We start from the raw sequence: 24,534 nt of genomic DNA, 5'->3' as shown, positions 1-24,534 counted from the left end.
TATTTTATGTTTCTTTTTTGTCGGTTTTTGTCAGATACGTCTCTTCCGCCACCATGCACGTACGAATGGACCCTAGGCCATCACTGATGCGCAATTAACTGATTGCCCCTGGAAATCGGCTTCTTACAGAAACACAACTTCCCTATCATCAAATGTCACGGCACGCCACTGTAAAATATGTAAAATAAACTTGTGTATTGTGGATTATCTAATAATAATTAAAATGCCTTTACAGCTTTATTTTTAAATTAGAACACACATTTTCCCAGAAAAATCCATGTAAAAATTTAAAAACACAAATGCATTTAAATTACTGATTGAAATTGAATTCGAAACAACTTTCTATAAAATTTAAATTTCAAATCAGAATTTTTTCAAATAATTCAATTCAAAATTTTAAACTAACCTTTTTACGAATGTATGCTTTTTGGAAACTTTCCAAGTCTTTGAATTCTTCACTTCGAGAATCGTCACTTGTACCTTCTTCATCAGAACTTTCTACCAAATGCTGCCTTCGTACTTTACGCAATAATAATGGACTATAAAGTAATCCACGTCTTTGTGTTTGATTTTTACGTTTTGTAACAGGAGATGAAGGTATACTCTTGCTTGTTGGTGATAATGGACGAGAAGAATCAAGTAAATCCTCTGCTTGAGGCAAACTGGCTCGGTGTTCTTTAAAACGAAATGGAATTGAAAGACTAAATCCGTTTTGTTTTTTACGAGTCTCGGGACTAGAATTAGCAGATCGCAAATTAGCACTTTGTTCTGAAACACCAGTATCATTAAGAACATTTTCTGTTTCAATCACTGGAATATTAATGCTATCATTGCTGCCATTCTGTAAAAGATTTGATTTTGTCTCCGTATTCTCACTGTAACTATTACTTGAAGTTTCATCTCTTCCACAAAAATAAAAATGTTCATCAACATCCAAACTATTACTAGCTAATTGAGGTGCATGTAATTTGTGATCAGATTTGTTAATGTCAGATGTCTTCAACTTTGATGTGTGATGCTTATCCCTAAGAAACACATTTTTATCTTTAACACTAGTAGTATCTGTGTTATGTAGATGCCTTACATTACGATTCCGATGATTTCCTAACAATTTTGTGGGCAAAGATTGTTGCAAATTTTTTTCTATTAAAGTATCATCTGTGTCGTCATCAATATATTTAATATCCCCTGCTTTTTCAGCCCAGCGAGGAACAGAACTGGACATGGACTGACTGCAAGACTGTACTCCAGTTTCTTCATAATGATTAATTTGGTTGACTTTGGTATGCATTTCCCATTTAGGAATTGGACTATGGGATGATTCATGATGGGACTGAGTTTTCTTTGGACTTGGTAAAACTGTTGAATTTACAGTGACTGGAATATCTATTTCTGATGAAATTTCAGCCTGAGACACTGAAACCTTCTGTGATCCTTTTGAGTGTTTATTCCAATCTGCACCAGAAATGGAACTTGAACCTGAACTATCAGATGTAGAACCTGGAGATGATACAGCCAGAAAATTATTGCTAACAGATAAAAAGTTATTAGAATCTGCTTCTAATAAATTTGTGTTCCAATGTGTTGGAACAGAATTAGGATTCTCTTCAGAACATTTTGTTATTTCAGTGCGAATGGGCTTTTCTTTATCATTACTTTTATCTGCATGAACATTGGATTCTGTTAATGAATAGTTTAGAAAATGGGGTGAATATGTGTAATGATTATGATAAGTAGATGAAGGATGAACATTAATAGAATTTACAACAGAATTCTGAACTACAACTGAAGTTTCTATTGCAGTTTTAGAAGGTTGTAATGTTATCAAATGGACACCTCTATCTTGTAAAGTTTGAAATGTTAAAAGTTCTTCAGATGGAATAAAATCAACATAGTCTCCTGTTTCTCGATCATCATCATCTGAAGATAAATTATTTCTTTGATAAAAATAATGATAAGATGGCAATCCAATTCTAGGTTGTTTTTTTGGAGTCATGGGAGCAATTGGAACACTTTGGTAGCAAGTAAGTTCTGGATCTAGAAAAATAAGTTTTTTTACACGATTAATTATTATTGAAGAAATATATTATTAATAGTTAAACATTGATCATTAACATTTTTAAATATATTAAAAACATTATATTATTTTCTAGTTATAAACAGATTGACTTTATTTTCAATAAAGTCAATTTTAATATCTATAAATTTGGACTTCAATAATGGTTATATTGATGGTTATTTACCATATTTTTTTCATTTAATTACATAATATTGGTAAACATGATACCTTCCTTTAAATTGAAATGTGTTACTTCATTGACAGTTTAAAAAATAAGATGGAAGTAATTTGTTATTAACCTATCCTGTGTTAATCCTGACATATCTTGGGTTGCGACCTGCTGATCTTGACCGGTGGACCCAAGATATCTTGTTTCAGCAACAGAACATTTTTGAAACTAGAGGTTGCTAGTTGTTATAATTTTTATATTGAAACTAACTTCCAAAATATAAATTTTTTTTGTTTTTACATTTATTAATATATCTACTTTGTTTGTGCAAAATAAAAAAATAATTATTTTTTTAAAAAACGTAAAATTTTCATTAGGCTTAACATTGACAAAAATTCAACATGGTGGCCAAATGCAACAGAGAAAAATTTCAACATGGGATAAGTTAAACAAAATATTTTTAAAATAAACATAATAGTTCAATAAAAAAATATTTATTCTCAATTTACATAGTACACAGATTTAATAAAACTGCTGGTTATTTGAATCGTAAAGTCATTTGAAGATTGCTCTCTAGTTTGCCATCTGACTACAAAGATCATAATTATGATATTAAATCTGAGAAATTTTTGAAGTTTGATTTATTAAATGTTCATTATAACTTAAATATTATTTCACTTCTGTATGAAATATTACATTAGTATACTAACTATATTAAATATATTAATAAATACACATAAAATTGTGTATTTTCAAGGTAGGATCTAAAACTTCCGAGATTGGGTGGCATGGGTACATATATGTATACCACCCTTGTGGGCAATTCTTGATTTATGTTACAATATAAACACTCTGCCAGGGAAGTGGTTTCATCTAAACAGGTCACATGATCACTGCAGTACAAACAGATATTGTGAGCAAGGTGTGGAGTGCTCAGCAATTAGTGAAATAGGGAATTTATTGAGCAGGGTATTAACATTTGTTTGGCCAATTTCTTACAGAAATATACATGCTGAAGCAGGTTTATGGTGATAACACTCTTGTGGTCAAAAGTCTTCAATTAGCATTGACAGGAAAGGAAGAAATTGAAGATAACAAATAAAGCGAGTGATTGGCAACAGTTTGCATTGATTAAAACATTTTAAAGGTTACTACAATCATACCACCTATTTCCTGAGCTAGCACATTGACTTCAGGTTGTTGGTTTTCAAGTGCAGTAAAAGAGAAGAATGCGATGCTGATTGAACTGAAGGAACATTGTGAAGAAAGTATTCTGGAAGTGCTTCCAAAACTTCTATACCTGCTGTTAGAAGTGTGTTGTTGCAAGTGGAGCTTATTTTGAAAAATAATACATTTCAGTATTGTAAATAACAATTTCTGGACTTATGGACCAGTCCATGAATTTTTGGATGCTATTTTGTATATAAAATAAATGTAAAAACTAAAAGAAAAAAATTTATAACAACAAGGTGAAAATACTCATGTCACTTTTAAAAGTATTCAAAGATTAATAAAAATCTGAGTATAAGTTTGTATATATGATTTTGTTAATTATTGAGGTTTAAAACTTGATATAATTGAAGATGCCCAGAACCAGATCTACATAAATCCACATTTTCATTCCTTGTGCTCCCTTTGAAAACATGGCCTAATGCTTGCTTTCTTCCATTTCCTTATCAGACTTTGTAACCAGATCCACCCAAGTCCCATATTTATTACTTATACATTCTGAAAGTAAGATGTAGGTTATAGAACTAGAAATATTCAAATCCACATATTGAGCCATAAATCACAGTCACAGTTTTCTGGCAACAACTGCATGACACAAAAAGATTTTGTGATGAGGTTTTTCACGATATGAAAATCACTATAGCCTAATAGCATCCACAAACAAAACTAATTGACCTTATAAAATATAATGTAATCTTTATAACAATAAGCATAAATAGACAATACAGTGGTGCCTCGTATAATGTACGCCTCGAACAACGGACTTTCTGTTTGGCTGTTACGTGACTCGAGCAATGGACTGGCTGTGAACAACGGACTTTCCAGCATAATTGGTGACTGCTCCATGGGTGCGTTCTTTAATAGTGGTCGCTCTGCGTCTCCGCTACTACGGGAGTGCACTGCTGTTTGTAGGCATTTAGGAACGACGGTGAAAGAAAGAAAGATGGCAGCGCCCGCACTATCGATAGTATCGTAATGGAGAAATCTATAATTCTAAAATATGAGCTTTTAAAGGCAAAAGAAGGGTCCCAATTGTAAAATTTAACCATAAAATGGATTATTTGTTGAAAGAGCATTCCAAATAGCCTCGAAAAAAATTAGAATGCCGGCTACCATTTGAAAAAAATTCGTAAAGACACTTACATCGCCGCGTGCGCTAACTCACGCTTTCACAATTTCTAAATTTTCATTCATAAAACCACATAATGGAACCCGGAAACGAAACTATCTGAGCCATGGAGGACGCCATGTTGCTTTCCACCATAAACTACTGCTACAAGCGACTGTTTTTGCCATTCGATGGCGCGCACTCCCACCGGAATTTAGGAACGCGTTCCGCAGGAATTTTTAAACGGATGTCACTTGCGCAGAGTTGCACGGAGAAATAAAAGAATGCACCCCATGTTCATTTTTTTATGATACAGTACGGTTATTTTATGCTGTGAAACAAATTAGATGTTTTAACATGTATTTCTATGAGAAAATGCGTTTCGTATAACAGACGTGCACCTGGAATGGATTAAGTGCATTATATGAGGCACCACTGTATTTTTAACATATGTTCATACTGGTACAGTCACAATAAGCATTCTAAACATTAATGTAAATTCAATGTTTTAGAGTACCAATGATGATTAAAGCTAAGTTGATAAATGTTTTGGTTAAAGTTGCGGCAAAAATGTTTAAGTCCATTTTAATTAACTTATTTAAATATGGTTAAACTAACTAAAACTTTCTTAAAAAACTTCTATTAAAATATCTGAATTATATTTAATAATACTACATTGATGCTGTTTGAATCCAATGGCAAATATAATTTCCTGGCAATTTTAAAACAACAATGCCAAATAATCAATGGCAATATTAATTCCGGCTTTCTATGTATTTGTATACATGAAATATGATAATAAACAAAATATTAAAAAAATTTAATTAGTAATAATTATATACATACTAAATACTTCTTAGATATTTTTAAATATTGAAAGTTACCAAATACGTCATCTTCATCTTCTGAAAAAACTATTCCTTGACTGTCTTGATTATTTCCTGAAGGTTGCGGTCCCTGCAATTCTTTGATCACTAAAGTCATCTGTCTAGGTTGAAGATGAAGAACGCTTGTTCGATAAGTTACAGTTCCTAAAATTGAAGGCAGCCATGACACAATACCTTGAAGTTTAAATTTTGTTCCCCAAATATTTGAATGCACAGCTACAATTTTCTCTTGCTGAAAATATTCATTTAAGATAATGTAATAAATTTTTTTAACTTATTATTTGGAATAAATAATTTGTAAGAAGTAGGGAAATCATAAAAGATTTTTCATAAATGAAGCCTCTTAAATACAAGAAAAACCACATACCTCAGGAAGTTCATCAATAAAGAATAAGTCACGCCCCTCAAAAGAACCATTTTCAAACTGTTTTGGATAATTTTGATGACGATGTTTTCTTCTTCGTTGTATTCTTGGAGATGCACATCCATCTTCAAATTCACTTTCTGATGATGACAGAGGTAAGTAAGCTGGAATTCTGGCAGGAGGACTACAACCAACAAATTGAGAAGAATTTATACTGGCTGAAGACTGATGAGGAGTAAACTTTTGTCCATGCTGTTTTCCTTCTCTTTCTTAAAATTTAAAATTACTATTAATACCTCTCTTATTACATATACATTTTTAAAGATATCAGATTATTATTACTATTATAACTATCATCATCAATTCATCTTACAAAAATTCATATATAACTATCAATAAATCAGATGATAAAAAAATTTGAGCAAAATCAGATTAGTAAATTATACAAATTTAGTTTAAAAAGCAAGCATCTTGCATTTGTTGAAAAACTTATTAAATAAATAATTTAATTTTTGTTTTGTTTGGTGTCACAACTTGGTGAATTTATAGACACTTTGCAAATTCATCTGTTTAATCCATAACCTTACAGAGACGTGTTTCGGGCTTTCGCCCTTCTTCAGTCTGTTACGTAATAAAAACCAAAATAATTTAATATCTTAAGATTATTCTCCATTTTCTTTGTGAATTATTTAACTAATTCAGAAAAATCTAGAAGTGCAAATTATCCAATGCAGGATTCAAATGTGCAATTTTCACATTGCTGAATTAATATATTGCCATTTACACTATCAGATTTTAAGAAATACTTAAAATCTGGTATCATAACTGGCAATGTATTAATTCCTTAATTAGAACTTAAGCATTTAGATATAATATATAACCACGCATTTATATGATATAATGGCTATTATTTCATTATCTTTGTAGATCTTCAAGGGATAGCTACAATAAAGTTTTGTATCTATAATAATTTGCATATATTCATGATAAAAATAATCAATTTTATGCTAATTTAGAACTTTTTTTCTTTATTTACAAATTAATTAGAACACCACAAGTCTCTACTATGCATGTGCATTTTTTCCACTATGAAAAAACAAGAGGAAGCTGAAAAGCTATAATTTTATGGATCATCAATAGTGTGTAAGTCAAACAGAGAATATAACTGTTGATAAATCGAGATGATGATACAATTTTCAATATATTTGTTTAGTTTATAATAATTATAAGCTTGAATCCTGTTCCAGATTGTTTCTTTTCTAATGTTTTCTTAATTATGCCATATTAGTATAGGACTAAAAATTTGTTTAATCATTAAACTTCCTAATAAATAAAAAATGAAATGTCTTTCCCCAAAGCTTTATTTATATAAATATTAACTTATTTAGCACAGTTTTACTCAAATTATTTAATGATCTGTTAGCAATTAAATAACAATATTTTTCAACACAAATTATCAATGTGTCATCAAATTTTAGCACAGTGATCATGAATGCTATTACATTGTTGATTCCCATCTCTTTGACAACAGATATCATCAATGTAATAAATCATTTTGGAACTATAAAAAATATGTATCATAATTGCATCATCATGTATAACTTATATGTTTCAATGACAGAATATACAGACTACTGAATTGAAAAAATAATTCAAAAATTTTATTCAACAGCAAATAACAAGTGTTTAATCAGCCTGTAGAAAATGAGATGTTAAACAAAATATAATCCTTATTATTGTTATTATATCACAAGACATCCAGTCATGATGAAAAATTCCATCACTCTAATTTGAAAGTATTGGTAACAATTGCAATGCCATATTAGCATAGTATAAACATTTTATCAATAAAATACTGAAGAATGTTTTAAAATACTATGTTAAACTGACACTATCATACAAAAGAAATTTTTTCCCACATTTTTCTAACTGCATTAAATCAAAATTATATAATTAAAGTACTATATGAATCAAGGATTAGTTGCATAGACATATATCATTCCAGAATGAAACTCTGTCATAATTTAAAGACTACTTGTAATATTCTGGATGATGATAAATATTGTAGAGTAATTGCTTCATTTGGATACAGTTTGGATTAATTTACAAAATAAATTGAAGTAAGTATCTGATTAAAAGTTTTATTTCCAAAATATCACTTCTATATAATTAATTACACAAAAAAATGTTTTAAAAATAATATTCATATAAATACATTCTTGAATGAGTAAAATAAATTTTTCTTGTGTTTTTCTATTTTTAAACAGAAATTACAAAAAAAATGTAGTCTTATACAAAAGTGTTGGTCATATTTACCTGATAGCTGTGGATCAAATATCACAAAAGCTGGACGAAGCTTACTAGCACGTTTTCCTTTTAATAATGGCACCAAGCCTCCAAGGTATTCTAAAAATAATGTATAAGTAGCACTTCCTGCTGTGACTTCATCATCATGTCTTATCATGGTGCAATGTAATCGAATATCATTAGGTGGAGGTCGAGAGACAAAATCTCTTAAAGATAAAGGATCAGGTAAATGGCACTAAAAAAAAGTTTAACTCTCATAAATAAATAAATATTTTATTGTTATTATTATTATTAAAATATGAAAAATTAATAAATCTCATTATTATTCTATTTTCTGCCTTATGAAATGTACTGTAGATGAAGCACCTACAATTTAATATATTATTTAAGAAAAAAGTAAAACAACATTACAGGTACTCCTCACTTTACGACTGAGTTCCGTTCCGACGACTACGTTGTTAAGCGAATTGGTCGATAAGCGAGGAGCTTGCGCCGGAAATATAAGATCGTTGTAAAATTATACAAATTATGCAACACTTCAAATTTATTCATAAAAAGACTATTATAGTACGCTATTAGCCTATTATAGTACTATAAGACAATTATAGTACGCGCAAGCCTATTACAGTACGCTTAGTGTGCATGTCACCATTCGCCACTGATCGACACTCAAGCTGAGAAAGGGGATTCTCCGAATTGCAGGTCAAAACTCGATTAGTTGTAAGTGCAAGTGGTCGTTAAGCAGATAGGTCATAAAGTGAGGAGTACCTGTACTTTTGATGATCTGAGACATTTAAATTCTAATTCTAAGTTATAATTTTGGAGATTTAATTTAAATCTCCAAAAATATAAACATAACTATCGTTGAACAAGGCATTTTTCACATATTAATAAAAATTTAATTATTAACAGGACTAAACAGGACTTCATGTTTATATAATAAAACAGTGATCAGCTCATATTGCCATTAAGCTTGACAAATTTTAAAGTAAGTTTAGAAAAATATATTTCTTACTAGACTATACATATAAATGAGTCCAAATCCTTCTGTCTTTTCACACGCTTGTAGAGGCAATAACAAATCTATGGTGGAACCGACCTTTTATTAGAGGCTATGTGTCCACCATCAAATGTAAAAAAGTTAAAAAGTCCTCTAGCGGTTGCAAACACAATTATAAAATTAACAGTTACATTAAAAAATTTTTAAGTAAGAAATATATTTTTATAAATGTGAATTCGTCATGGCAATTTTTTAATTTAAAGTAAGTTGTTTGATATTACTAATTACAGTTTTTTTAATAATAATTAAACAAAGATTAATTATTTAGTAATGGAAAAAACTAGATCAATACATCATATGGCTTGTTCCAGGTTATGGTAATCAATTTTTACATATAAACAAACATTATTTAATTCACTTTCTATGCAGAATAATTTATAACTAAGTATTTTGTTCTAGTTAGTTTTAAAGACCACATTGCATGAAAATTAGAACATTTGAGTTTACATGACTTGTTTATAACTGCATTGCACTAGATCTACTCCAACTTGACCATCATCTTATTACATGTATAGTGATTTTTTTTCTCACAAACAAATTTTTGAAGAAAACAAAAATATCTTTAACACAGAAAATATAACAGTTTTTTTATTAATTGATAAATTTGAAATATATATATTAAATATTCTATTAGAGAAAGCTATATATCATAAAAATTGTTGAAATTTTTTCCACAAATCATCATTATATATATATATATATATTACTCATTAAATTTGTACAAAATACTTTTCCTAAATGCATACTGTTAGCAAGCAATAATTTCATATCCATCACACATTAATTTTATTATATCTTTGTAATAATCAAACTTTAATTACTGATAACAAACATTCTACTTGTTATATTTAGCTTGTCATTAAAAAAAATTAATACTTTACCCTGATAGTTTGACTAAAAAGGTGTGAAACAAGTATCCTCAAACAGCGTGGAAATGGAAGTTTTTGTACAGAAGACTCATCACGCAGACAATGGTATATTGTCAAACGAGCTAATAACTGCAGAGATGCAATCTTAGGAGTTACCCATCCGACGTGAATAATGCAACCAGTTGCAATAAAAAGGCGGCGATCATTATGACCCCATGTTATTGCAGTTACAGGATCCTATAAAGAAAAAAAAATAAAAGATTACAAATGCCAGTTCTTTAAATTACCTTATTAATTTGTTTAGAATTATAAAAACTAAATTCATAATATGGAGTAAGATTAAAATTGAAACTTAATAAACTTATTTTGATAAACCAACAAATGCCTAAATAATCGGGCTATTATATGGCTATAATTAAATAATAAATACAAATGAATTTGGTATAGAGGTAAGCATTAGGTGCCATCTCTTAAATTAATAATTATAATTTTTAATAATTTAATAAATAATTTAGAACATTCTGGAAGAAGAAAACTGACCCAGGGCATATAATAGCCTGATTATTTAGGCATTTGCTGGGTTTTTAATATATCATCGGGCTTTGAGATTTATTACATTTACTTATTTTGGATTCAAGGATGTTAGCAAAAAAAGATTTATTAACAATAAAAAAATTTATCAACACAAATTATATCCTCATGCTTATATATTGAGATATACACAGTGCGGCAATTCTTTATAAAACAAGCAGTTTTTATAACCAAGTTTGATTTATCCCATTTTGAATAACATTTGTTAAGAATTGGATGTGATTTTTCTAAATGGAGAATTTGGCACAATAACCAATTCATGGTCTCTAATCACTACTCTCTTTACAAAATATTTTTTGGATTACAAGAACAAGAAGACTGTTTTCACAATTCAATCATTTCTTATTTTCAAACTCTAAAAATTGATTCCAAAACATCATTTCTGCTGTAATTAGAATTTGACAAGCATTTTATATCAATCTTATTTACACCAAGAAACTATTTTACCATCAATAAATAAAACAATATTTACACTAAAAAATAATTCAAAATGTTAAAAAGAAATCTATCAATTCATCACATTCCATCAAGAATTTCTAGTTTTCTGCTATATTTTATATCATTTAGTTTAGTTTAATTTTCATACCATTGTGAAAAATATTCTGTTTTTAATTCTTAGCATAACAAATATTAATGACTATAAATTACTGAAGTATATTGGTCCAAATAAATAATGTCATTACTTTAATAGATTAAAATTATTGCCAAATATAAACCAATCATTTCAGAAAATTTTAATAGTTGTGTGTCGCATTGAAAAAATGTGCCCATCATCATCATCATCATCATATTTTCATTCTTTTATAGCTTTTAAGAGCACTGAATATTTAAAATTAGACAGTTCTTAATAACCGCAAATAATCATATTAATCATTAATATATGCATTTTTGTTCAATTTTATATTTAATGTTATATGATTTGAGATATAAAATTGCTATTTAATCAAACATAAATATATCAAAACAAAGTTTATATATATATAATGTTTTGATAAAATTTGCAATACAAAAGGCCCTCAAACTCATACAAGTCATTTAATAATTAGCAGATAGCTATAATTATTATGATCATCATATAATTTTATCACAAATAATTTTGGTCTATACATTATTGTTCGTATATAAATGGTGCATCTGCATGCATGACCCTGTGCATGTGTACTGCAGCATCTACAATTCAAATTAGTATTTTCTTAAATTTCTATCAAAGTTTCTCATTTTTTTGTTTTATTCTGTTTTTAAAAGTTATTTTCTTTATAAAAATGGTATTTTATTGAAAAAATTTGTGATTAAGAGAGATATTATATGTAAATTGATACAGTATCTCTTTAAATCTTAAACATAACTATTTTTCTAAAATTATTTTTAGTTGTATTTGTTTTTTACTAATAATTATTATTTATTTATAGAATTTTATTTTTAAAAATTTTAATTTCTCTATATATACAAAATACGATTATAGAATATTGCATATTACATTTATGTTATAACAACATAAATCAAAATTACATTTTATCTTGATTTATTTTTACCTGACTATGTGGCACTGGTACAACAAAGCATAATACACCAGACTCAGTATAAAAATGAATGCGATTTACATATTCTTCACCAGATGAGTTTTCAGCTAATCCAGCTACAGCTAGAAATTCCCCGCTATTTGACCATTCCATCTTTATGTCTAATTTAAAAAATAAATTGAAAAATAACTTTTTATAACTTATAATTACAAAAGTTTTATTTATTTTACAATTTACAATAATTAATGTAAACCAGAAGCTTAATTAACAACTGTAACTTTTTTAATAATAAAAATTGCAGAAGAAATAAATTATTGAATTTTTAAGCATAATAAAATCAATTATTTTAGCATTCAAAGTGAAACAATTATGGTTATTATTTTTTTAATTCTAATACACATTAGAATTATACTGTGGCCGTCGGCCATACTGTTATATGTATTTTAGTTACATTTTTTTTTATTTATCTTTATATTCGATTCTTCCCTTTTGTCATAACTTCCTTCTAGAAGCTTCTGTCTTAAATCTCATTGTCTTAAGGAGGGATTACCCCTTCTCAGAACTCTTGGTAGAACAAATGGTAGGGGAATTATCATTTCTCCGAATTTTCGGGGGAACAAAAGGAAGGCAAGGACCAGAGGCAAAAACTGCCAACGGAAGAGTCATTCTTGGTCAAGATCTCAGACTGGACAGTAGGACAAGGCAGTGCTCCAAACTTGAAGAAAAGACAAAGGAGACTGCGAAGCCAAGGAAAATCATAGAGGTTGAAAAGAACAAAAAGAGAAGGGTCGTAAGGACAGTGAGTACAACTGGAGATCTACGAGGCACCATTTTGCAAAGGAGAAAGGCATCCAAAAGCATAATATTGAAGAGACACCTTCTGAAGAGACATTGGTACCTATCAACTGAAGACCGAGGTATTTTCTACCTTCCTCTGTCTATCTGACATACTTCCCTAAGTCTCTGCTTCTTCCTTTTTTTTCTTAGGTTTAAGATAGGTATAAGATTAGTTGTAAGTCGGTCAAGTTGATAATGTATATGTACGCACGCATTACCCAGATGCTTGAGAGGACAATAGACCACCCTGTTGTTAATTAGTAATATTAATATCTGTAAAGTTGGGATCTATACTAAAAGAACTGGTTCAAAGAGAAATAAAAAGTATTTTATCTGTTTTATGTATCCATCTTAGTAACGTTTGTTCGCGAGCATTACTATCTCTCAGTATGAATAACCACAATACATATTAAATTTTTGTTTTACAAATAATCATATCTTTATAACCATAGATCTTAATTGAGACTTAACTTCAGTTGTCAGTAAATTCTAATAAAATTATACTTTTGATATTGGTGGAATTCTTTATACTCTTACATTAATAGACAAGGATATAATATCAATCCTTGTCTATTAATGTAAGAGGATGAGGATAAATAACTGCATCCAAGTGTATGACTATTGAATAAAAAATTATTAGAATTTACTGATAACTGAAGTTGAATCTAAATTAAAATTTAATTTTAAATATCTATAAATTAGTGCACATTATTATAATTCTTAAAAATTAGAATATAGAAATTTTAATTCATTTATTGATTTATTTATTGAATAATATTATGTCATGTTCAATAATTTAATATTTGATGATTCTGTTCTTCAAAATTTGTATTAAAGAATTACATTTATTAATCAAGTTTTTACATATTATTATATACAGTATATGTTTATTTCATTTTATTTATTTAATTTTTTTCCAAATTTGAATTTGAAAGTTCTAAATTTAAAATACTTCTATTTCATTTATTCTGTCAGCCAAGAGTAAATATCTTTTCGGTAATCAGAACTTTAGCAATTTGTTTTATTATTATTATTATGTTGGGTTAAGTGAGATATACTCGGTTAACACCAGTGGCTGTGTACTATGCCGGATCAAAGTCAAGGCATAGTAACCAAAACAGAAATTAAAGAAGTGTATCAGTGTGTGTGTGTATTCAGGAATTTTCTCACAATATGACATGTATTCAATATAGTGGCCTTCTGTAGTGTGATGTATGTGTTTCTATTCAATTGTAATGTGCCCAGGCTTTTGTGTAGTGTGTGTGGTATCACACCTGTAGAGGAGAGAACAACAGGTACAATAAGCACCCTATCCATCCTTTACAGATGCCTTATTTCCTGGGCAAGTTCTGTGTACTTGCTAATTTTTTCAGTGTATGCGTTTTGTACATTGTGAGCATTTGGAATGGATATGTCTATAATGTATGTGATTTTATTGTGTTTGTCAATGAGTGTGATGTCTGGTCTGTTGTGGTAAATTGTTTTATCTGTGATTATGGCTCTGTCGTAGTACATTTTGTGTGTGTTGTTTTCCAATACTGTCTGTGGAATGTATTTGTAGTATGGTTCGTGGATGTCTACTAATTTGTGTTTCTTTGCAAGCTCTTGGTGTATTATATTTGCTACTTGATTATGTCGGTGTAAATAATCTGTCTGTGCCAAGAGCTTGCAACCAGAGGTGATGTGTTGTATAGTTTCTGGCATGATGTGACATTTTCTGCATGTGTCATTTGTGAGTGTTGCATCTTTGAGTATGTGTTTTCTGTAGTTTTTAGCATTTATGACCTGATCCTGTATGGCGATCATGAATCCTTCCGTCTCCCCAAAGAGGCATCCCGAGCTAACCAGCTGTTTGACGCAGTTTTGTCAACAAAATCCTGGGCCAGATCATAAGAATGCCTGCCATGGAGTGCCTTTCGAGCCCACCTCACATAAAAAGCATACATATAACATATAAAAACCATAGACATCTTAATGGTGTCTATGCTTTTTATATGTTGTGTTGTGTCCATATGATGTGAGTGTAAGTTTAATAGTGTGTTCAATTATTATGCCTTTGTGTCCTTTATCATAGCTTAAGTTTATCTTTGTATACTAGTACATTTACCAATTAACAGGACTTATTATACTGGAAAATTATGGATGCAGATATTTAGTCTTACAGATCAGAAATAAAGGACACAAAGGCATAATAATTGAATGATATTTAATAACCTATAGCCAAATTTCTGGAGAATTGGAAAACGCAGAGAATGGGGAATACAGCTGAAGAAATAATAAACTTAAAAACAGAAATATGGTATTTAAAGAAATGTAAAATGAAAACCATAAAATTGCCAACTTCGAGCTTACCAGTAAGTATCAGCAAAAATTTACAAAGACATAATGTTGAAAAAATAAACAAACTAATAATAGATTCGAATATAAATTATAAAAAGTACAAATTATAAAAAGTACAAATTATAAAAATTACAAAGAAAAAACAAAAGAAATAAAGAAGAAACAGGAAGAGAAAATTCTGGAAACAGAATAGAAAAACAAGAACAAAAGGATATTCTGGTAAGTTTTTTTTAAATATAATAAATTAGTCAAAAAAATAGGATACTCGACTTTAAAAGAAAAAGAAGAATACAAAAGAAAACTAATTTTAAACACGACAGAGGTCGAAATACCAGAATTGATCAGAACACTAAAACAAAGATTAGACTATAATGGACCAGAAATACTGAAAATTGAAGATATCGCAGTTTTTACAGAACACTTATTATAGAAGTTTCTAGAAGAGAAGAGAGAGCAAATAAGAACAGGTATGCAAAACATAATTAAAAATAAAAAATTAAATAAAAAAACACAAAATAAGATAAAAAATTATAAAAGAAATATAAACAATGTTAAAGCATTTTTAATAAATAATAATTTGGAAATACTTCAAGGGGATAAAACCAAACAAATAATAATAATAATAATAATGGAAAAAGACAAGAAAATCAAAGTCATCAAAGAATTAATCCAAGAAGGAAGTTATGAACAACTCAACAAAGATCCAGTGAATGGTCTAATAAAAGCTTTAGACAAGGAACTAAAGAATTTAAAAATACAACAATATAAAACAGAAGACGACATCAAATACATAAAAAGAGAAGACAACAGAACACCGAAATTTAACATAGGGGAAAAGACACACAAAAATCCTATTAAATATAGACCTCTAATAGACGTAAAAAATTACATATATTATAATTTAGAAAAATATTTAAAGGATAAATTAAATTTATTAGAAGTATCTAAATATAAAAAATGTGGATGAATTATTAAGTAGATTAAAAAAATATAACTATAAACGAAAATTTGAATTTAATATCACTAGATGTTGTCAATATGTACAGTACCCTAGCATTACAATAGAAGACATAGAAAATTCGTTAATAAAAATCAAAACACCAAACTGGATAATTAAATTATGTTTAATAGTAATTAAAAATAACTATTTTCAGTTTGATAAGAAATTTTACACCCAAACATAAGGAATACCTATGGGCACATGTATAGATCCAAAATTGGCTGAAATATCAATGATGCAAATAGATGAAAAGATTAAAAATATAGAAGGTATTGAATTTTATAACAGGTATGTGGATGATTGTATAATAATTTTTGATAAAAGGAAAACAAATGAAAATATAATCATAAATATGGCTAATAAGATCAAAGAGAATATTAAATTTGAATTAGAAAAAGAAAAACAGAACAGTATAAATTATCTAGATGTAACTATAGAAAGAAAAAATGATAGATTAGTTTATAAGAAATATGTTAAACCTATACAAATACCCAAAATAATTAATTATAAATCTGTTATATCTGTTAGTATGAAATATAATATATTTAAAATGTATATGAATAAAATAAGACAAAGAACAAGGGAAATAGAAACAAAAAAACAAGAGGAAGAAGAAATAATTAAAATGTTTATTTTAAATGACTACCCAAAATGTTTATTAAATAAATTGAATGAAAAATTATGTAATGACAATCAATCAAAATCAATGGACAGAGAGAAAAAATTTGTTAAATTAAGGTATGTACCAAAATTATTTGAAAGAATTAAAAAAGTTGTAAAAAGTAGAATTAATTTAATACCTGAAAAAATAAATTCAACTAAAAAATATTTGTGTTATAGAAAAGAAGAAAATTATGATATAACAGAGGAAAAAGGTGTTGTATATTCATTTAATTGCAATTGTAACCCAAAGAAAACATATATTGGAGAAACAAAAAGAAAATTAAAAATAAGATTAAGTGAGCATATTAGAGCAATAAAAGGAAAATATGCAAATTCAGCAGTGGCTGAACATTGTAATAAGGAAGGTTGTGAAATTGATTTAAATACTGTTAAAATAAGGAAAAAAGAAGAAAATAATTATAAACATCAGTTATATGAACATATAAATATAATCAGACAAACAGAAAGAATAAATAACAATACCGGAAGGGAAATCCACCAATCCTGGAGAAGCATTATAGAAGGGGGAGGGAAGGGAAAGCATAAAAGGAGAGATTTGGAATGAATTGTAAATATAGATTAAGTAAAAAAGAATAATCAAAAATGTAAGTAGTTAATGTAGAAATTTTAGATGAAATTACGATTATAAATTTAATAAAATTAATTATGATGTGTAAAAAATAGGTATACGGTTCGAATTATATGGTTAATGTGGATTACAAGTATATTTGAATCTTTAAAGAAGTTCGGAAATACAGAAACTGTAAGAATTTTATTATTTTATTGTCGGGAAATTAATGTGTTTATTTTAATTTTTAATTACACTTGTAACAAAAAAACATTTTAATTGTTAATTGTAGAAAGTGCTTTTTGAATGCCTGCTGAGGAGAGACAAACAAGTCCGAAACACAAGCTATAAGTGTATGTGTTCAGATGAACTAAATAAAAAATATTATTTCTGATATGTAAGACTAAATATCTGCATCCATAATTTTCCAGTATAATAAGTCCTGTTAATTGATAAATGTATTAGTATACAAAGATAAATTTAATGGTGTGTTATTTGAGTCTGCTAGAGTTACTGCTTTATGTAATTGTGATGTTTCTTGTTTTTTGTAGAAAAACTCTCACAGTAACTGTATTTGTTTGTAGTGAAGGTTAACAATGTCAATCAGACCACGTCCGCCATCTTTACGTGGAAGGGTTAGTCTTTCTGTGGCGGATTTAGGATAATGTTGTTTATGCTTAGTAGGTGTTGTTCTTGTTTTCCTTTGGAGTTGCTCAAGATCTGTGTGAGTCCAATGTATAACTCCAAAAGAATAAGTGAAGTACTGGAATGACATATGTATTTATTGCTTTAACTGTATGTTTTGCATTTAACTGTGTTCTGAGAATAGCATTTAACCTACTTTGGTATTCTTTAATTAATCTTTGCTTTATTTGTGTATGTTCTGTTAGTTTGGCCTGTTGGAATCCTAAATACTTGTAGAACTCACCCTCTTCCATGGATTCAATAACATCTCCATTTCCAAGTGCAAAATCTTCTTTCTTCAGGATTCCTTTTTCTATGTGAACTGTTTTGCATTTATCTAGGCCAAATTCCATTTGTATGTCCTTGGTGTATGAATGTGTGATTTGTAGGAGTTGATGAAGTTGTTTTTGTGTGGATGCATAAAGTTTTATGTCATCCATGTACATGAGATGTGAGTGTATAACTGTGTTGTTTTTTCATGCCTGATATTGTAGCCATATTGTGTGTTGTTTAACATGTTGGATAATGGGTTCAAGGCTAGGCAGAACCAGAGAGGACTCAAGGAATCTCCTTGAAAAATTCCTCGCCTAATAAAGATTTGGTTTGTTTGTATGGAAGTGTTACTAACCTTGAGATGTTGTGTTGTTCTCCAGGCTTCATAGTGTTTTGGAAGAATGTAATGAGTGATGGATGTATTTTGTACATGTGTAGAATATGTAGCAGCCAACTGTGTGGAACACTGTCGAATGCTTTTCTGTAGTCTATATATGCCATGTGTATGTCTCTGTGTTGTTTGTGTGCTTGCCGTAGAATGACTGAATCTATGAGTAACTGTTCTTTGCATCCCCTGTGATTATTATTATTATTATTATTTATTATACCTAAATAATAATGTTTAAGTATGAGAAGCTGTTGAGATAAGAAAAAAATATTGTAATAAAAGATAAATCTGATAACATTAAATGTTATCTGTATTTCTTATTTATTTATAGTATTCTATTGCTTAGCTAAAAATGTAAAAATGAATTACTTTTCTTCTGACAAAACAAAGAAATAGACTAAATAATTACGAATATTTCAATTTTAATTTCATATAAATTTAAAATATATTAACTAAAATATATAGAATTTTTTTTTACACTTTCCACTCTGGGCACTAAGAAGACTTTTTAATCATACTTGATAGCTATTGTGGATGTGAGGAATGTGTAAAGGGTATCCCTGCCCGGTGAAGACTAGAGACTTAAATCCCAACTTCTCAACACCAATGTCAGGACACCACTGTGGGTTTTGGGTCCAACATTACTCACCTTTGGGTTGACCTTAGGTGAAAAGGTTATGACCCTCAACCTTGCCCATGATCTGTCAGAATGATGTGAGAAAGACTTTTAATGTATGGGGGTAGTGGTTTGCCGGATGCAAAGAGATCCACACAGAGACAAATTTTACTGTGTTTATTTAGACAAAGACATGCTTATAGATAAGGCCAAAGGACGTCCAGGTAAAGGATGTACAGCAGTTACTGTAGTTTCTGAGGAGGAAAGTTTGTTTCTGCCGTAATGCTGGTCCACAGAGTGGTCCGCTGAGGTCATCTTCTGTCCCTCTCCGCAGGTGGTCTAGAGATCCAGAAGCAGGAGGTCTCACTGAACTCGAGGCAGGTGGAGTTGTCTCCGTAAGGGATGAGGAGTCTGGGTGATGGCTTGATCCGAATTTGTATCCGGAAAATTGGAGTCTTCTCTTCTTTTGGAGAGTCTGTGTCTTGATTTAGTCCAAAGTGACCACAACACAATCCCAGGTTGTCTGATCTCGCACTCAATACCTCAACCTCCTCATGTCCTTGGGACCTCAGGCTTTTATAACATTTTTACCCAAAATCCCAAGGTTCTGGTTGGTCTGAACAGTGGTCCTCTGCAATTTCATTGGTCCCTGGTCTGACATAATTTGGGCCGCGGGGTCCCAAACATCCCCGCACTCCCCCGTCCAGGTCGTTCCCCTCCAGAGTTGGGTCAAGCCCTTCCCCAGGTGGCAGTCCCATAAATTTTACTCTAATGTGTATTTTTCCATCCTGGAGAAGATGCAGCTGTCTCAGCTGCCACCCCCTCCACCAAAGTGTCAGCAGGTCCCACTTTGAACTCTCTGTAAGGTGACTGTCCAAAGTTACCCTGGCGGACGATCCCTCAGTTGTTCTCACAATGTACGATCAGGGATCTGTCAATTAGGCCGGAAATGCGACAATTAAATCATCTCACACCCTGTTCCTCAGCCAAACTGGCCCTGTTTATGAAATAAGTCACCGATTTAATGGCTCTAACTCGACAGCCAGTTTCCCATCTGAGGGGGGTGTGACGTCCCGACCTCACATAGATTTAGCCAAGTTCAGATACAACGAGAGTGGCCAGGTGGTAAGAGATGGGCCCAATGCATCTGGATAAGATCACCCCTGAAAAATCCTGGAGTTTTTTGACACCTGAATTCAATTCTGGGTCTTTGAAAGTGGCAGGCTGATGTCTTAACTACTTCAGCCATCCAGTTTTCAAAATAAAATGTTTAGAATTAGTAATAATATATTTAAATCTTGTCTCAATAAACAAACCTTTCAATCCAGTGATTATAACTGCTGGAGAAATATCATCGTATGTTTTCATTAAATAAATTGTACCATTTTTGAAACAAACTGCCAGGACAGAAGACTGAATTTCTGTAAATTATATATAATCAGAATAAAAATATATTCACATTTTATTTTCATTTAAAAAAAAAGACAATTAAAAGATTAGTTTATCATTTTATACTATAAAAAAGTATAGTAAAATATATTACCTTGTAGATGGACGGTATCACCTTTCTGTTCTAAATCATTATCTTCCATTCTAAATTTTTCACCTGACCATGACATGGCAGTGATTGAAACATTCTCTTGTACACTAACTTGAGCTATTACTACACCATGGACATCTATCACTAAAATATGGCCTTTTGTAGTTCCAAACTGAACCTAAATTTAAAAGGAAACTAATTACTGTTGTTTAAAAAAATTTAACAACAAATAACAAATTAATGGTAAATAATCAATTTGTAAGAATTTTGGCAGCAAATAAATTTAAAAAATGTCATTTATTTAAGAAAATAGCATAATTCATAACATGATGAATAAAGAAAGTAATGTAATTATTACTTAATGTTATAATTTGTTTGTCTTAAATTATAGTTTCTTTTGCAATTTTCTGGAAAACAAATTTTAGTTTATACAATTGTTTGTTCACTTAAAAGGTATTGGTGTTTCATTATTCATTGTGAAAATATGTATATTGCTGGAATATCTGATTGAGTCCTAAATTTGTTGCAATGGTCACCAAGATTAGTGAATCCTCTCTGAATTTATTGTATGCAAATGTAAAATATATAAGACAGTGTATTTACAGTGGAATCTCATTATCACAAACTTAAGGGGACACCAAATATGTTTGTTAAACTGTAAATTGTAATTAAAAAATGTATTTAAATTTTATTAAGCAAATTAATAGGCTAAATATGAAATCCACATAAAACAAAGATGTTATGTACTGCATGCTACTTACAGTGGTGGACAAATGTATTGCATACTTGGTATTTTTGAAAAGATAGTGAAAAATAGTTAGAAAAAATAATTTTTCAAAACAAAAACCATATACATAGTTAAAAATAATAATATATTAATATATATAAATCATTAACTATTAAATATTAGTTGCAATATATTTTTAGTGTTATTTTCAGTTGCAGCAGTAGTTAGTAGTTTTGTCCTTTGTTTTGATGAATAGGAAACTTCATCATCTTTTTAAGAATATATTAATGTGTAATTTTAATTAAAATTTTTGTTATATATATATTACAAAAATTTCCTTGAGAATAGAAACGATGTATTTAAATATTCTCAAGGAAAATCTTTTTCCTTGAGAATATTGCTATTCCACTGCTATAAATTAGAGTGAATTTACTTTCATCTGAAAACAATGCTTTAGATCTAAATAAATTACCTTTATTTATATAATATTTTGTGAAGGTAAAAATCACTTCTTTGATTAATTTTACTTATATGCAGCTTTCTTCTGGCTTCTCTTGCTTTGTTACCAGCACAATGAAAGATTCTGCAGATAGTTTTTGGATGAACAACCTTGTTCAAATGTTTCTTTGGCATCATTGCAACTTCATTTGATGATAGTTTTCACTTTTTCTCAATTGAACAGATTACCTTTTGCTCTTTTCCGAGAGTAAACTTCCGTGGGCGGCCACATCTTGATTTATTTTCCAAGTTGAGAGTCAATTTAAAATGCTTAATTACACTTCTTACAGTAAATTTACTGCTTTTAACTATTTTCCCAATTTCTGAATATGATTTGTTAAGATTATGTAAATGTGTAGTAATTTTTCTTTCTTCTGTTGTTATTTAGGGGCCTCTGCTACTCATTTTGACAATTACAGAAAATAGATTAAATAACAATAACTTTCACACCTGATAAGGATAAAAGAAACATTGGAATTCATATAGCTACTATACTAGATATAAAAAATGACATAAATGAAATTAATCTGCATAAATATCATCACTGTGCAAATACTTCTGTTCATTCAAATCGTGTATGTATAAATACTTTCTACGCTTTCAAAAATTAAAAATATGTAAATAATATTTTTATATAGTGTTATTACATGATGAGTAACATCTAATTATTATGTGAAAAATTCATTAGGATACAATGCTTTTACTATTAAATTAATACAATATTATTAAGAATTGACTGTGTGCCAATACTTTTATCCACTACTGTATATAGTTTTTTCTTTTCTTTTTGCCTATTTCATGTAAACAAAGTAGTTTAGTTCTGAAGTCATCAATTTAACTCGTGATCTAAATCACATTCTTTTTATGCTTTTGTTCCCTATTCTGGAGAGGACTGACCAGAAGGAGTCTGAGGATGTATCCCTCCCACAGACATCCCTTAGTGCCATCTTACTCTCATGCCTTACATAAAGAATAAGGCAAATAAAAAAATTAAAAAAGGCATAAATGGTCATCCTAACACCTGTGTCTATGAGAAATTGTGGTTCTTGTTGAGGTTAGTATACCTGTAACTCATTAGTTACTTCTGAGTTTACCCCTCTCCCTTGAATACAGTTGTTTACCAGGTAAACAAATTAATAATGCAGATTTTGTTCAATAGATGGCATTACAGATATATTGATATATATTTGATTTGATATGTAACATCATAAATATTTTTATGCTTAAATATGTCGAATTTTGCCCCGAAAAAAAGAGCATTTGCGGAAAGTTTTAATTCATTACTTTATTTTGAAGAAAAGTGCTGCTGAAAGTTATCATATACTACAAGAAACTTATGGTAAATATGCCCCATCTCAAGATGCTTGTGAATATTGGTTTAAATGTTTTAAATGCAACGATTTCAATATGAATGACAAAGAACATCCAGGTCAACTGAAAAAGTTTAAAGACAAACAGTTACAAGAATTATTGGATGAAGATGCATGTCAAACTCAAAAACAACATACAGAAGGATTAAACTTTGCTCAGCAAACAATTTTCAATCATTTACAAGCAATGAAAAAGATTTTAAAAAAAGGAAAATGGGTGCCACATCAACCGAACAAAAGACAAATGGAAAACTGAAAAGTAATCAGTAAAATGTTGCTTCAATGGCATGAAAGAAAGTCTTTTTTTGCATCTATTTGTGACTGGTGATGAGAAGTGAATTTATTTTGAGAATCCTAAACACACAAAATCATGGGTTGATCCAGGTCAACCATCAACATCAACTGCAAGTCCAAATTGATTTGGAAAGAAGACAATGCTTTGAGTTTGGTGAGATCAGGACAGTATGGTGTATTATGAGGTGAAACCTTTAATACTGATCATTACTGACAACAAATAATCAATTTGAACCATGCTTTGATCATAAAATGACCAGAATGGGCCAGAAGACAAGTAAAGTAATTTTGCTTCATGACAATGCACCATCACACACTTCAAAACAAGTTAAAGACATGTTAAAAGATCGTGCCTGGAAGTATTAATCACCTGCCATACTCACCAGACCTTTCTCCTTCTGATTTCCACAATAGCAAAGAAAAGGGATAGAAGCAGTGGCGTAGCGTGGGTGTCAGCCGCCTGGGGCGGAGGAAAATTTCGCCATTCCCTTATTTAGGTATCTCACTTTAAAAGACTAAAATATACAGTAATTTTAAAGAACTTTTCGGCAAAAACAATCATCATTATTGTG

General features: G+C 29.7%; 1 protein-coding gene across 1 annotated transcript in view; it reads right to left on the bottom strand.

Moving 5' to 3' along the window:
- The window catches only part of Tusp (WD40 superfamily protein Tusp), a 53,236-nt gene that overhangs the window by 4,027 nt on the left and 24,675 nt on the right, over positions 1-24,534 (bottom strand). Inside the window, exons 3-10 of the mRNA XM_067266826.1 lie at positions 21,077-21,251; positions 20,850-20,954; positions 12,177-12,325; positions 10,066-10,290; positions 8,134-8,359; positions 5,821-6,086; positions 5,451-5,685; positions 407-2,037 (exon numbers count right to left, since the gene is read on the bottom strand). Coding sequence (XP_067122927.1) covers positions 407-2,037; positions 5,451-5,685; positions 5,821-6,086; positions 8,134-8,359; positions 10,066-10,290; positions 12,177-12,325; positions 20,850-20,954; positions 21,077-21,251 — 3,012 coding nt within the window. The remainder of the gene's footprint in view (positions 1-406; positions 2,038-5,450; positions 5,686-5,820; positions 6,087-8,133; positions 8,360-10,065; positions 10,291-12,176; positions 12,326-20,849; positions 20,955-21,076; positions 21,252-24,534) is intronic.

The sequence above is a fragment of the Centruroides vittatus genome, unplaced genomic scaffold (genome assembly GCF_030686945.1).
Source record: "Centruroides vittatus isolate TY-2023 unplaced genomic scaffold, ASM3068694v2 contig_2883, whole genome shotgun sequence".
Classification (NCBI taxonomy): domain Eukaryota; kingdom Metazoa; phylum Arthropoda; class Arachnida; order Scorpiones; family Buthidae; genus Centruroides; species Centruroides vittatus.
The sequence above is the reverse complement of the archived record's forward strand: the minus strand, read 5'-3'. Positions and strand labels throughout refer to the sequence as shown.